Source organism: Sycon ciliatum, chromosome 10 (genome assembly GCF_964019385.1).
Source record: "Sycon ciliatum chromosome 10, ocSycCili1.1, whole genome shotgun sequence".
Taxonomy (NCBI): domain Eukaryota; kingdom Metazoa; phylum Porifera; class Calcarea; order Leucosolenida; family Sycettidae; genus Sycon; species Sycon ciliatum.
The window spans coordinates 7,823,183-7,838,624 of NC_088652.1; the positions used below are offsets into that span (position 1 = coordinate 7,823,183).

The window sequence follows — 15,442 nt, forward strand, 5'->3', positions numbered from 1 at the left end:
TTTATAGCTGAAGTTCGTGATCCGTATAGAGTGAAACCTCGTTAGGATGAACACGGATAAGACCAATGCCTGCCTGAGAAGAACAAGTATTCGTAACTGTATTGGATAAACCTCTGTGTAATCACTGGGTAAAACATATGGATAAGAAGAACTCCCGTTATCGCGAACAAAATATCACCAGTCCCTAGATGTTCGTCCTAAAGAGATTTGACTGTACATATAATCGAAATACACGTACACTGTTGATTCCAACTGGGACATGGGCAACGTTTCGTTACGACAAATTTCGCTATACATGTATGCAAAGTCGTTATAAGTGGCGTCGACTGTACAACGATTGAACTAACCTTCGCAGTGTATGTTGTGCAAGTCAAGCGTCCAGAGACCGGAGGCATTGCATTCAGACTGAATGACGTCCTTGCCATGCCCGGGGATAGTGAACCCGGTAGAGCAGGTTATATTTAGTGTGATACCTATCGGCACACTTGTAGAGACACTGTTCTCTGGCAACGTATACGTATTGAATTCTGATGTCTGAAGGACTTCTACACTCCCGTTAGCGAAGGTGCTGCTGTCATCGCCAGGCAATGTCCAAGGACAGGTGACCACTGAAATGAATTTCAAACAAGACAATGAAAATAACAATCTCGGTACGGAGAAATTATTCATTGTCACCTGTCAAGGAGGTCCACTGCCTCCAAAGGGGAAATTGCCAATTGCCAGGACCGCCTAGGTTCAGTATGGTGCCATAGCTAAGAATGTTAGCTCATTGCTTGTGACAAGCAAGGTTGGAGGCCTGGTTCGGCTGGCATGTTGTTCACTAGAGAGTTCGCTTCCAGGATAGTGTACTCGTTATAAAATGTCAGAACGTTGGTACCCTGGCTGCTGCACATAACTTTGTGGTGTTTAAGTAGAGGAGGTGAGTGGACACACCCATTCCCAGAGCACTGTAAACCGAACCTGCCAACCTAACCATTGGTTTGATTTGCAGTGCTGTAGGAATGGGTGTGTCTACCCTAATACTCTCTACGGATGAAGCAGCAAGATGCCTCAATATTACTTCTCACTGTTTAATTCAGACAAAATGTCCAATTTCTCGCAAGTGCTGGTCAATGTGATGGTTTCAGACCTAGATCGAGAATGATCTCGAAAACAGCTTGCGGTGATTGCATCTATTGAACACGTCAGGACCTCAACTCTTCAGGAATGTTTACCAGAAGGTCATTCTAAACAGCATTCTGTGCGAAATGCTCTTTCGAAATATTTTAAAATAAACCTTACTGCCGGCGCACAATAAAGTTCCATAATGAATTATGAGTACTTGGCACATTTGGCCAACTATGGAAGCTCTAATACCCGAGCCGGGCGGGGATGGCTCTAATTTATTGTGTAGCAAATCATTGTAATTAATTGTAGAGTATACTCGGCGGTAAAAAGTCCCCTAGATAATGATATTTTGCTTACGCCGGCACTCAACCACCGTAGGAGCCCAGGTCCCGTTTGCCTGACAGTACGGTAGCTGAGATTGTGGACCTGTTCCGTTGCGTGTCAGCCAATAGCCATATTCGCACACAAACTCAGCAGTTTCGTTCACGCTGTACTCGGATTTATTCGTCTGTCGAATGTGGAGAACATCTGCAGGTGGATGTAGACACGTGATGGCTGCACAAGAGAACACGCGAAATGCCCTTTCATTTCAAAAAGAAGAAAAAAGGTAACAAGATTGAGGAAGTTGAATTGGAGTATGATATTAATATCAGCTGCCACGGCACCATTTCTTCAGACTTCGCGAAATTCACGATCCCTTTCAATTAATCAACCCACGCTGGAAAGGAGCAGTCCTCACTCTACCCAAACACTTCACGTGTGAACTAACAACCCTCAAATTACTGACCACTGAAAGTACGTTTCGTAATACCGGTACAACTCACTTCGGCAATGGTCCAGTGACGGATGCCATATGCCGTATGCCTGACATGTGGTGGACAGAGTTAGCATCCAAGTTCCATTGATGTTGACTCCGTACCCATCTTGGCAAGGATATTCTATAGGGTCTTCAAACCTATAGGTTTGGGTTGGGTTATTCTGGTTTGTGCTCGGATGTGAACAGACATCACCTTCAGGGAACAGAATGCACGTACAAGAATCAAGAGCCAACATGCATACTGGGCCCCAAATACCATTCATGCGAAAGAAGAAAAGGCAAAGAATATTGCAAAATGGCATTGGTAACAAATTTATAAATCATGTAGAAGAACCAAGAGTCATTATGCAGACTAGGCCCCAAATATAATGCATGCGAAAGACGAAAAGGCAACGCAACTGGCAATGGTAACGAAATAAATCGTCTCCAGATACCAAACGGAATAAGGAGACAACATTCTATCATACTAGGCATGAGAGGCATGCGTTATATAAACGGGTTGGCTTGTAGCGAAAGTGTTCAAATCTCAAAATGGACGATCATGGTTCCATCGTGAAGCATGTGACTTGCACAAAAAAAAACATCGATTCCATATCAAATAATGTTAGGAAGACAACTTACGGACACAGAGGGGAGTGCCATTCGTCCAATTATATGCACCAATGCAGGTGGAATTGGAATTTCCTTTGTGACTATCCGACCCGTCACGGGTCACGTGATACCCATTCTCACACTGTAGCACTCCTTTGCCTCCTACGGTGAACCATACACGCGTTCTGTTTACAGATTGGATCAGCACAGTTTTCTTCAAGTTTCCTAGTTTGTCGTACATGAGGAGTTTTCCTGGGCCACTCTTGGCTCCATTTTTCCAGAGTTTCCACGGACAGGTGTTGTTATCTACAACAAAGTATTAAATCACGAAAATAGAGAGTGAATTGCTCTATTAGCATCTTACGCCAACACAAACGTGAGAATTTTCCTCTCTAAAAATATCTATTCAAATTTCAATTGTAGCTGACGACATTAGCATGTGCAATTGTGTGAGATTGTGTGTATGTGTGTGTAGATTCCTTTTGAGTCTCTCTCCCCTCTCCCGGGGAGACCCACGTGACCAGTTTTGGCAGTGAGCAAGTACAAGTACAAGTATGTGTGTGTATGTGTGTGTGTGTGTGTGCGTGCGTGTGTGTGTGTGTTACTATAATAGCATTCATGGCAGAGGTTGTTGGTATGTATGTTGGTTCTGGGTTCCCAGTACTCAGTAGCCGAGGCTGGTTGGTAAAGTAACTCCATTTTCACTTCAAGGTACTGGTGCATCTAGTGTCTGCTTCTATCAAAGCAGCGTGCTGTCTATACTGGTTACCCAAGCAAGTGTAGGGTGTGCATAGGTAACTGTTTTGGCAGTTTTATGCAGATGTACTCCGTGTGGCGTTGACCAGGTTTGCATTGGTGGTCGATTCACATGGCTTCGCCAGTTTTGTAGATTAGACAGTTATCTTGTGCAAGTCTTGATCTTTCTCATTCAGAACTTGTTCGCAATCGTTGCTATAAGAGAAAATCTGTGAGTGCACATCCAGTTCATTTGCAGTTTTGAGTGCTTTTCTTGCGACGGGCGTATACATGATACAAGGTGCATGTATGTGTATGTATGTGTACATGTGTGTGCAGGCCAGAATAATGGAAAAATAAGGATTCACTGGCCAGAAAAAGTAACTTCAAACAGCTGTTTGGTGGATACCAGGCTAAAAATAGTGGCGGTCAATTCATCAGCCTTGCAAGAAGTTGAATGGTGTAATCCCAGCACAAGTTGCTATGTCTAACATAGCTGTTCGCTATTATCGCTTCCGCGATGGGCATGTCTGAGGTCTGAGGTGTGTGCAGGTGGTTATGTGTGTAAAGCCCAGTTCACATTCGTGTTGGATGTGGACTCGGTGGAAGTCGGTTGGTGGTTTCTGAGCTCTGAGCTCTGGAGGTGGTTAGATTTGCTTGGCGACTGGAGGAGTCGGAAGAGAAGCCTTGGATGCGACTGCTACTCTGTTGCTGTTTTCCTGTGTTGTGTTGGGTTTTGTTGCATTTTCCTTCGCTTTCTGTTTACATGTGGAGTTGGCAGAGGTCGCAGGGTTGGAATATCGCCACAGGCTTCGACAGGCTTCGACAGCACCTGCCCAATCGGTCTTGCCTGGGCGTCAGTCGTCAACACCATTGCCACCTACTAGCGGAAGGCTCAGTGTGCCTGCTGGGCCTGACGGCTCCGCACCTCCAGGCGTTGTAAGACGTCATGCTGTGTTACCAGTGTCCATTAGGTTGGAAGTGTGTGAGATACAGCTGTGTTCAGCAAGGAAGCAGGTGTGTGGATTGTTACCCAGGCAGGTCGCAGCCCAGCACGTGCAACAATTCAATATCTCTCTCCCAGCCTACCGGTGCTAGCAATATCGATAACATTGGCGTCAAACGCCCAGACAGCCAGCCACCCACAGTCGCCTCTGCGCCCCGGGATGTTCTTTGGACTAAAGACAGCTCCTCACCTAAAGATAGTGGCAGTGACAACAACTTGCGCCATGCCCACTAGCCCCCTTCGTCAGGATCAGCATGGAGGGAGCATTTAGGCGCTGGCCCTTCACCTGCAAGGGATCGAGTCACTGATACATCCTCTTCCACCCATGATGAAAGCCTTGGCACCTCAGCAGCTGATACTTCGCGGGATGCTTCAGCCTGTTGGCCGTGGATGGTGGTGGTGTGGGAACTCTGGTCTCAATGTCCAATGTTCATCCCACAGCATCCCAAGTTGAGCTGCTTGCTAACCTAGACATCTCAGATCCTGCGCTTTCTAGTCAATCGGCGCGTCAAAGAGCCACGGATAACACGGCCTCTAATGATCTACGACACCCATCACAGTCAGCCTTCTGCTCAAGGAATATAAACCACGCCGATGCAAATGGCGTGGGTGTGCAGTGTTGCCAGTGTCAGGCAAGTGTATTTTGTGTGAGGTGCTCATGTGTTCGCGCTGAGAAGGGATGTGTGAACTGCTACCCACGGTGGAACACACCTAGCTCATGTCGGAACCCTCACAGCGCGTTGCCCCAAGTGCTAATAGCATCAGCGCATCCTGCGGGGAGGACCACTACTAGCACTCCCCCCTTAAGCCGACTTGTGAGTACTGGCGCTAGCTCAAATGTTGCGGCAACCGGCGCAGGCAAATATTCTCTCCCGACACGACCTTCAAGTGGCATGTCGCAGCCTTTGGCTGGTGGCTCTCACTCCTCTCGAGACTTTGGCGCCAGGTCACAGTCTCTCCATGGCGCCGATCCACGTCTCGCGCCTTCCTCCATGCAAGTGTCCGGACCCAGTGAGCCATCGCCATCAGACCCCTAGTCAAGCATCTGGCCCAGGTTTGCCCTACTGTCACGCTGTCGTGTTATGCAGATGATGATTCTGCGGCTGACTGCCTCCAGCCCCTGCATACATATTGGTATGAGCTGAAGGCGGTAGGACCTGGATGTGGGTACCATCCAAAATCATCCAAGACCATGCTGGTTGTTAAGGCTGATGTACTTGACAAAGGAAGAGACATCTTCGGAGGAACGGGCATTAAAGTCACATGTTCTGGAAGCCGGTACCTGGGCGGCGGAATAGGTACCCGAGAATTCTGCCATGGATATATGTCGGAGTTGGCAGGGAAATGGGCTGATGAACTGCGGGTCCTGGCGGAGATGGCCAAGACTCAGGCTCACGTGGCCTACTCCGTGTTCACTAGAGGCTTATCGAGCAGGTGGAAGTACCATCTCCGTGCGATGGCATGCCCAGCGACATCATTGCCAGCGTGGATGACGTGCTAAATACGTCCTGCTGCCGACTCTCCTTGGGCACGATGGCTCGGGTTCGGGGTCCTTCCGCGAGCTCTTGGCCAAGCCAGTTCGTTTTGGTGGTCTGGCCATTCCCGTTCTTAGCTCTCTGGCGCCACAAGAGCACGATGCTTCCATCAGGACCACAGCACCGCTGGTCCGGCTTGTGCTGCCGGACTTCGCTGCTCCGACAACTCAAGTACCTGCGCTTGCTGGCGCCAGCACCCCCGACGAAGCTCGCTTGGTGCCGGCCCCGGGCCGTCAGGCCGGTGATTTCCCCCCTGCTGCAGTGAATTCAAGCGTGCATCCCTCCGGTGTTGTTGCCGCATTGACAGCGGTCCCGGATTCAGCGATTGTCCCCGTTGAGGCTGATCCGGTCATGGACGCCATTGGCGCAGTGCGCGAAACTGCCCGCCAGCTCTGGTCTGTGCAGCTGAGGGAACATGAGGATTGTAGTAGAATTATTCTTCACGTGCACAGGCTCCACACAACATCAGGCCACAGCAACTACAGGAAATAAAATAATCTACTATCACGGTATTAAGAATGTATCACGGTACTAGGTTGAGACAAGGAAATAATCAGAACTGTCGGAAGCCTCGGACTCAAGATTCAAGAACAACAACGAGCCAGACCAAGACCTCGCTGACTTCACTGCTGTCGATGCGCGCGTTCGTGCATCAGAAGAACAAAAAACTGAACTGTGATTGTCACCGACGTCATAGATTACGTAGTGACAGAAATAATTAATCTGACATAAAAATATCAAGAGTACGAAAAAATACATTATCAAGACTGGAGAGACAAAGTCACAGTCATAGAGTAGGAAGACATGAATGACAAAGAGAAGTGAAATGTAATCACAATGCTCAAGATCAGTGACCATTTTATAACACCTGTCCCCCTGATAACATGTTCACTGACAATGGCTAGTCATTGTGGCGAGCAGGGCGTTGCAGGTCAGCTCTGCTTCGGAGGTTGCGAGCGGGCTCATCATCAGTGGCAGTTGGTGGGTCGAAGTCGACGCTCATAGCCATATCAGTCTCAGGATCGTTGTCATGCTGCTTGATATTGACATCCAAACATGCACCATCTTCGGAGCCATTGGAATCTCGCTTGAGGAGATCGACGTTCACAGTCTTCTCAGCTCCAGAGGTTTGATGACGAATGACGACAGTGGATGCACTGACGATGTCACGAACACGCCAGCCACGCTTGTATGGTGCAGAACGCTTCTGCCGTCGTTCAGGACGTCGCAACATCACGGCATCGCCAGGACTATACAGGCATAGTACGTTAACATCAGGACTATCGCCGCTCGATAACTCTTCTTTAATCAGATCGCGGATAGCCGCGGATCTCTGTGCAAGCTTGTCTACCCATGCACTCGCAGACATCGTGCCGTTGGCAATGGGTGACTCAACAATGAACCTTGCTGGCTGCCATCCGACCATGGCTTCCATTGGCGATAGATGGGTTGCCGAGTGGGGTCTGTTACGATAGTAGAAGAGCAGGGTACGGAGATCAGACTTCCAGTCGGATGAGTATTCAAGGACCTTCCGGATCAATCCAATCAGGGTGCGGTTTGCCCTCTCCGCTGCGCCTTGGGATTGTGGGTGTCTCACAGCACCTGTGCGTACTCGGACTCCAAGTGACTGAAAGAGTGACTCGACGACTGCATTCGCGAACTCTGTTCCATTGTCACATCGCACAACATCAGGGGCACCGCACATCTGGCAGACCTGCACAAATGCACTGGCGACTGAAGCAGCATCATGGCGACGAAGGGGTACCACTTCAATCCACTTCGTGAATGCATCCACACACATCAGTACACAGTGGTAATCATTCGTGCCATCCGAACCCAACTCCAGGGTATCGATGCCAACTTCAGACCATGGGCGGCAAGGAATATCAGGGCGAGTAGCTGCAATAGCGGGTGCTCTGCTTGGGTTAGCTGCTACACACTGCCCGCAATTCGCAACATACGCTTCACAAGCAGCAGCGATCTTCGGGAAATAACATCGACTGCGGATCATCTCATACATAGTCGACCATGACGCATGTCCTGAGTTGGTATGCGTTACATACAACACTTTCCGTACGAGAGCAGCTGGGATAACAGGGACTTGTTTAACGCCGTCTAGTGGCAGCTTGAGGCTGCGATACAGGACGCCATCTTCCACCACCAGCTGAGAGCGAACTCTTGCGTTGGACTCATCGACAGGCAGATCATGCTGTATACCATGTACCACTGCTTGGACTACGTCATCTTTCAGCTGTGATGCCTTGATACTCTCTAGCGTCACGGGACCGATAACACTTGCTTGAGGCGTTGCAGCTGCTGTGACACCATTGCTAGGTGGATTCTTCGATGCTCGGTAAAGTTTGACCCAGGTAGCCGGGACACGTGTTAGTGCGTCGGCAGGATTCTGCTCGGACGGGATCCAGTCTACCCCCACTCTGGTTTCAGTGGTGACCATCAGGTCTGCAATGATCTGCAAACGTCGCTGTACGGGTACATCGTAGAGGCCACTCGTCCTGACTCTGCGTACGTTGTTGGCGATGGTGTCGATCCAGGCAGCAACAGTCTTCGAGTCTGTTACGAGACGCACTTGCTTGAACTGCCAATTGATAGCCAGGTTCAAGCCCTTGATCGCTGCGTCTAGTTCTGCGACGTTGATATGGCGTTTATCGTCATGCTGCCGCAGCCACGATCTATCTTCGATCTTCTTGCCATCCACCATTAGCACAGCACCATAGCTCACGTCAGAGGCATCGACATACAGCGTGCACTCGACAGGGTTAGGGACATGCCAGACGCCATGCGCTGGATCACCATTAGCGCTAAGCCTGGAAGCCAGCTCCTTGCAGCACTGAACGAGCGTGTCGGATAGTGGCTGGTCCCACGACGCGTGCGGCTCAACCATCCTCTTCAAATAACTGCAATATGGCCGTAACCACCCGCACAAGGGTACGTGCCCGGTCAGCTTGCCACACCAGCTTGCCAAGGTGCGTCGTGTCAGGTTCTCAGGAAGGGATACGTCCAATCCAGGTCGACGAGACCAGTACGTACTTCCGTCGTCATCTTGGTGCAGTTGCAAACCCAATACTCTTGTAGCAACCAACGGCTCGGCAGGCTTTGTCGGCAGTCCATACTCCAACAACTTGGCTGAAACTGCATCGGAGCAGGCATTCGGGCTTCGGATATCGTCAATGTACCTATCGACGACTGGAAACGATCGGGTCACCCACTGGACAATGGCTGTCATAATCTTAGGGGCGATGTTGAGGCCGAATCCCATTCTCGTCATCGCATAGGCACGACCCTGCCACACCACGGTCTGGTAGCGCTGTAGCTCGAGAACAACGCGTACTTGTAGGTAGGCTTTCTTGATGTCGAGGAGGCAGAAGTCGTCAGGCTTGCCATCACGCCTCCATTTCCGGAGCGTATCAGCACATACTGGAGCCTCTTGTCCTGGTTGTGACTTGAGTCGATCATTGAGTAGACGATATTCAAGGCACGGTCGTACGGGGGTGGAGGTCTTGTGCTCTTGGACTTGTGCCAACAGAGGCAGTACTGCAGCTGGTTCACCATGTATCTTCGGATCGTGCGGCACAAGCCAGTCATCATCAACCCATTGCTTGATGGCATCCTGGAACAATTGTTCCTGGTCTGCGGAGAGCTTGTTACGGGAATATTCTCCAATGCCATGACCAACCGGGCCATTTGGAGGTAAGCCGTCCTTCCATGTCCACTTCACTTGCCAGTACTTCTTATCAGCCAGCCATCGCGCCTCGCCATCAGGTAGGGTTAGTATGGTATCTTGGCCATCACGGGATACACTGACATACGGCGACGGATGTGGAAGATCTGCTGCAGCGGTCACGCCACGTGGCGGCTTGCCGGGACCGAACACAATACCGCTCAGCACATTGTCGTCATCATAACGAAGCTGGAGACCAGACGAGGCGGCGATGACGTCTGCTCCAATCAGGAACTCTGCCTGAATGGCCTCCAAGCTGTCAACCACATGGACTGTGGCCCCAATGGCAGGTAGCATAACAGCATCGTCCAGGCGCTGCAGTTGTAGCGAGGTGCGCCCGTGAATCTTCAAGGGCTGGCCATCCAGAGCCACAAGACTGTCACTCTTGTCGGGTACGATTGGCAGCTGAAGTCGGCGGGCACATGCCAAATCGATTAGTGTATGAGTGCATCCAGTATCGACGACAGGTACGATACGTTCCCACGGCGCTGCGTCAGACGGACGAATATCGAGAAACATCCGGACCAGGGACCCGCTGGTGGTTTGGTTCATTGTGCAGAGCACATGGTTCCTCCGCTTTCCACCGTCCTTGACAGCAGCTGCCTTGCCTTTCTTGGAGGCCTCCCACTCCGTTCGATCGCAACAGTCTGCTCTAGTGTGGCCAGGGCGCTCGCAAAACGAGCAAATCACATTGTTCCTTCTGGATCCATCTCTCGTCTGCCGCTTAGGGCAGAATCTACGAATGTGGCCCACTTCCTGACAGTGATGGCACATCACACTGGATTTGATGGTACTGCTGCCAGGAGCCGCCGCTGCTGCTGCAATGTTTGGAGCTTGGGGCAGATCAGATTGGCGTAGTGCTCGCACCTTGCTCAAAAGTGCGGCCATTTTAATTTCCTCACCGGCAAAAGACAATCGCACTTGTTTTGGAAAGTCACTAGGCAGACCCGCAATGAACTGTTCGACTACCATGGGGTCATCTCTGCCACCACTGTTCCCTGCAATCTTGGCCAGGCGTTGCAAGTCTGCCGCAAATGCGTCTGCAGACTCATCCGTCCGTAACCTACGCTGCACGAACAGTCTGTAGGCTTCTGATTTCGAAACACAGAACGCTTCTTCGAATTTCGCTTTCACGTCAGCTGGCTTCTGTTTACTGGAATCCTCCATCCCATCGTATACTAGGAAGGCATCGCCGGGCAAGAACAGCGGAAAATGTTTCATCTTATCTGTGTCCGAGGTCCATCCTTGAACAGTGCATAATACTCTGAACTTTTCCCAAAATTCAGGGAAGCTCTCTCCTGGCGTGCCCTTGAAGGCCCTCAGGAACGAATCTAACTTTATCGACATTCTCCGAATCAAACTCCCGGGTTTCGGCACCAAGTCGCTGTAGTAGAATTATTCTTCACGTGCACAGGCTCCACACAACATCAGGCCACAGCAACTACAGGAAATAAAATAATCTACTATCACGGTATTAAGAATGTATCAAGGTACTAGGTTGAGACAAGGAAATAATCAGAACTGTCGGAAGACTCAAGATTCAAGAACAACAACAAGCCAGACCAAGACCTCGCTGACTTCACTGCTGTCGATGCGCGCGTTCGTGCATCAGAAGAACAAAAAACTGAACTGTGATTGTCACCGACGTCATAGATTACGTAGTGACAGAAATAATTAATCTGACATAAAAATATCAAGAGTACGAAAAAATACATTATCAAGACTGGAGAGAAAAGTCACAGTCATTGAGTAGGAAGACATGAATGACAAAGAGAAGTGAAATGTAATCACAATGCTCAAGATCAGTGACCATTTTATAACAGGATCAGTACCGGAACCTTCATGGCACCGTGTCACCACAACAGCAGTTGCTTCTGGAGACGGCTGGTGAAAAAGGAGTCTCCAGCTGGCTCGCGACACCTCCTTCCCACATGCACAGAGTAACAATTCTGAACAAAGCCGATTTCCGTGATGCACTGTGCCTGCGTTACGGTCTTTCTTCGGATGGCCTCCCCAGTAACTGTGTGTGTGGGGGGGGGGGGGCTGCTCTCACCACGGATCATGCTTTAGCGTGCCCATGTGGGGGATACCCCATTGTTGTTGTTGTTGTTGTTGTTTGGCTTTATTTAAAGTGGAGTTCCAAAACAGGCCTAAACCTAATGACAATGGTCCCACTGATAATAAGAGAAAAGAAAATATAATAATAAGCGGACAAACAGAACCAAGAAGAAGATACAGCTGTAGTTAGATAACTAATATGAGCACGGCAGCAGGGGAAAAAAAGTCACAAGCACGGCAACCGGGAAGAAAGGAGTGAGTGAGTGAGAGAGAGAGAGAGAGAGATTACTCGCCATAATGAGATTCGAGATCTCCTCGCGGAGGTTATGCGGGAGGTGGTGAAGGATGTGGAGACCGAGCCGACTCTGCTCCCTTATGAGAGAGAGGATTTGCCTGGCCGTTTAGCCAACCGGTCGGCAGGAGCCCGCCTGGATATTCGGGCTCGGGGCTTTTGGTCGAGGCAGCAGGATGCTTTCTTTGATGTACGGGTCACTCACCCCAAACCTTCCCTGCTGTCTCGTTCGGAAGTCCTCAGTCAGCTCCAGGCGCATGAAAAGGCAAAAAAAGGAACATACTGTGACAGAGTGAACAGAGTGGATCGTGGAGCCTTCACTCCTCTCGTTTTCAGTACCTCCGGCATGTGCGGTGAAGAGACGGCATTGTGTTTGAAGGCACTGGCATCGCAACTGGTGGAGAGGCATAGCGAGCTTGCCTACTCCGCAGTGATGGGTGAGCTTCGGAGCCTCCTGTCGTTTACCCTGTTCCGTTGGGCAATAATATGCTTCCGCGGTTGCAGGCGTTCGTATGGCCGTAGGCGAGACCACGGCTTCTTGCACTGCTGCCTGTCCAGGTCAGTGGAATAGACGGTATTAAACGTGTTTTAATTGTCTGATTGTTTCTTTGTATGCGTTGCTTGCTTACTTGTAGTTTGTCTCCTGCAACCATGTTCCAACATTGTTAGTGCTTACGTTTGGTGATTTTGTTGCAGCGTGACCGCCAACTGCCCTCTTCTCAGATTTGTGTTGGGTTTTAGTTCCCGTTATGGCAACAAAGAATTGGATTGAGTTTTTCCTTTCTTCAGATTCTTGACGTTTTGTTCATTTTTTTGGTATTGAGATTTTCTGCCATAATAATTATTATTATTTTATAATCTTGTAGGACGCATCACGCAGCTTCATTAGTATATAATTGGTTGTGAGCAACCCTGGCTCACACTCAAATCACTGCTTTTCACCAGAAAAATATTATATTTCAACTTTTCGGTCATGAAATAACCATCATCAGGATTGGCCTTTTGTTCTCTCTCTAGTAATAGTGCATGCATGTGTTTTTTTTTTTTTTTTTTTTTTTTTTTTTTTTTTTTTTCCCCTCAAAACGAACTACACATGTTTATGCAAAGGATCGATATTTTTTAATGAAGTTCAACTTCCCTATTCAAAATTTAAATAATCTAGACGGATTTGTGACGTAGGAACTGGTTGCAGGTTTTTGAGCTCTGGTCAAAGTCCCCCCTTGTTCCCCCCCCCAGCATGCCAGCCAGTCAGCCAAGCAGGCTGCCAGTAGCAGTTCCAGGTGTGAAGTCGTCTTCTCTTCGCCAAACTCCTGAGAGGTTGAGCAGAAAGTCTCCCGCGGCGGATCGCTCGCCTCCTGACGGCCTGCGACAGCAAATTGACAACACCTGTTATGACGGGAGCCAGGCGGAACAGGACGACACTGCGTCCATGCGCAGCACGTTAAACGAGATATTGCGGGAGCAGAAGGATATGAGTATGAGAGTAAACAGCATCTTTCAAGAAATCTCCCTGAAGCTAGAAAGTGTAATGGCGGAAAATCGCTCCTTGAGAGAGAAGCTGACGAAGTTTGAAGTGAGAGTGGAGGAGATGGAGAGGACTTTCCGTACTCGAGATGATGACCCTGCGTACCGTACCAGGAGTGCGGTGCAAAGCAATGCACCACGTGGAAACGCGTGGCAGACAGCTGGGAGCCACAGTGCAACGCAGCTTGCCGAGGTCATAGCAGAGGAGGTAGAGAGGGTGAAGAGGTCGGAAAACCTTATTCTCAGGGGCATCCCCGAAGCGGACAATGAGGACAGCGTAGCACTGTCATCCAGATGTGAGCAGCTCCTCCAGATTAGTGCTGACCAAATACTCTCTGCAGAGCGCATTGGTTCCGCCAGCAAAGCCGTACAGGGCAAGGCCAGGCCAGTGAGGCTACGCATGAAAAGCCACGAGGCCAAGTTGTCAGTGTACCGTAAACGTCTGGATTTGAAACTGAATGATCAAGATGTGTACGTGAACAACGACCTGACCAAGCAACAGCAGATTGCTAGACGACAGGCCCTGCCTAGGTATAAGGAACTCCGCCAAAAGGAGATCCGTTGCTCGCTACCGTATGGTGAGATTTTGAACCCAGATGGCACCCCATACAGTGCAACTGAAATCGATGAGCTGGCAACACAATAGGTTTCATCAGGGTGTCCAAGAAATCACCAGCAACACTCCCTCTCAGCTACTTCACCTCATCTCCGAGCAACAGATGTCGTCGCTGACCCAGCACCTGACATTTTAAGAAATCCTTGTAACTATCCATCCAGTCAAACAGTGCCTGATTGTCCGTCTTCACCCATCAAGAGCTTAACCATCGCCCACATCAACATCTGTAGCCTAAGAAATAAAACTCATGAAATCCATTGCATAATGTACAAGTACAGAATCGATGTGCTAGCAATCAGTGAAACATGCTTGGACTCTACTGTGATGAATTGCGATCTTGCTATACCAGCCTACACTCTCTATCGCCGGGACCGAGCTGATCGCAGAAAGGGTGGCGGCGTTGCCATGTATGTGCAGGAACAACTGAAATCCAGGCAACTTCAAGTCAACGACAGGCTAGAGACCATATTCGTTGGGTTGCACACCCATAGCCGAACGAATCCATTTCTATCCATCGGCTGCGTATACCGCGCTCCCGACAGCCATGTGGATTTCTGGGAGCAGCTCGACAATAGCGTGCAGATGGCCTCCGCGACATGTCCGGACATCCTCCTCCTCGGTGATTACAATGTCAACATGCTCTCTGTCCCACCTCACCCAAACGCCCGCTATGTACAAGGCCTCTGCGCTGACCACAGCTTACAAAACGTCATACTACAGCCCACCAGAGTTCCTAGTCAGTCATGCCTAGACCTTGCACTCATACCGACAACAATGACAACGGCTGCTCCGTCTTCCTCTCCCATGTCTCTTCATAGTACATTTGTTCACAGCGTCGATGGCCTGTCCGACCACCATCTTATTGGCCTCTCTGTTCGTGTTAGTAGAGCCAACTTTGAACAGCCACACGAGCAATTCTCTCGAAGACGCCAACCTAGCCTGGCTCACCTTGACCGTAGTGTAACGTCTGCAGCTCTCAAACACATCCTTGACCCCTCAGATGTATCCGGCGGTTATACTCTAAATGCAGCGGCAAGCCACTGGCAACAAAGTGTCATGACAGTACTAGATGATCTTGCACCATTCGTTACCCAGAAGCGCGCAGCTTACTCCAAACCCCGCCCCCAGCCCTGGGTCACCCCAGAGCTGAAACAGATGTTTCATCGACGAAGCTCAGCCCACCGCGCCTTAATAAAGCACCCCATGGATGACCGCCTCCGACAGCAGTATCGTGCAATACGTCGTCAAGGAACTTTACTAAACCGCAAACTGAAAAGTGTGTACTACAAAGATAAGTTCAGTGCCGCTACAGGAAATCCTAGACTCCAATGGGCAGTGCTGAATCAACTAACTGGAAGGAGAAAATCCCACCCCACACCGAAAGCCTCCCTCTCATCTTTGTCAGATACCCTAGGCAATATC

General features: G+C 49.7%; 1 protein-coding gene across 1 annotated transcript in view; it reads right to left on the bottom strand.

Annotated features, from left to right (window-relative positions):
* Window positions 1–15,442, bottom strand: part of LOC135825720 (sushi, von Willebrand factor type A, EGF and pentraxin domain-containing protein 1-like) — an 85,366-nt gene that overhangs the window by 25,582 nt on the left and 44,342 nt on the right. Inside the window, exons 7-10 of the mRNA XM_065338341.1 lie at window positions 2,546–2,821; window positions 1,932–2,117; window positions 1,465–1,662; window positions 348–608 (exon numbers count right to left, since the gene is read on the bottom strand). Coding sequence (XP_065194413.1) covers window positions 348–608; window positions 1,465–1,662; window positions 1,932–2,117; window positions 2,546–2,821 — 921 coding nt within the window. The remainder of the gene's footprint in view (window positions 1–347; window positions 609–1,464; window positions 1,663–1,931; window positions 2,118–2,545; window positions 2,822–15,442) is intronic.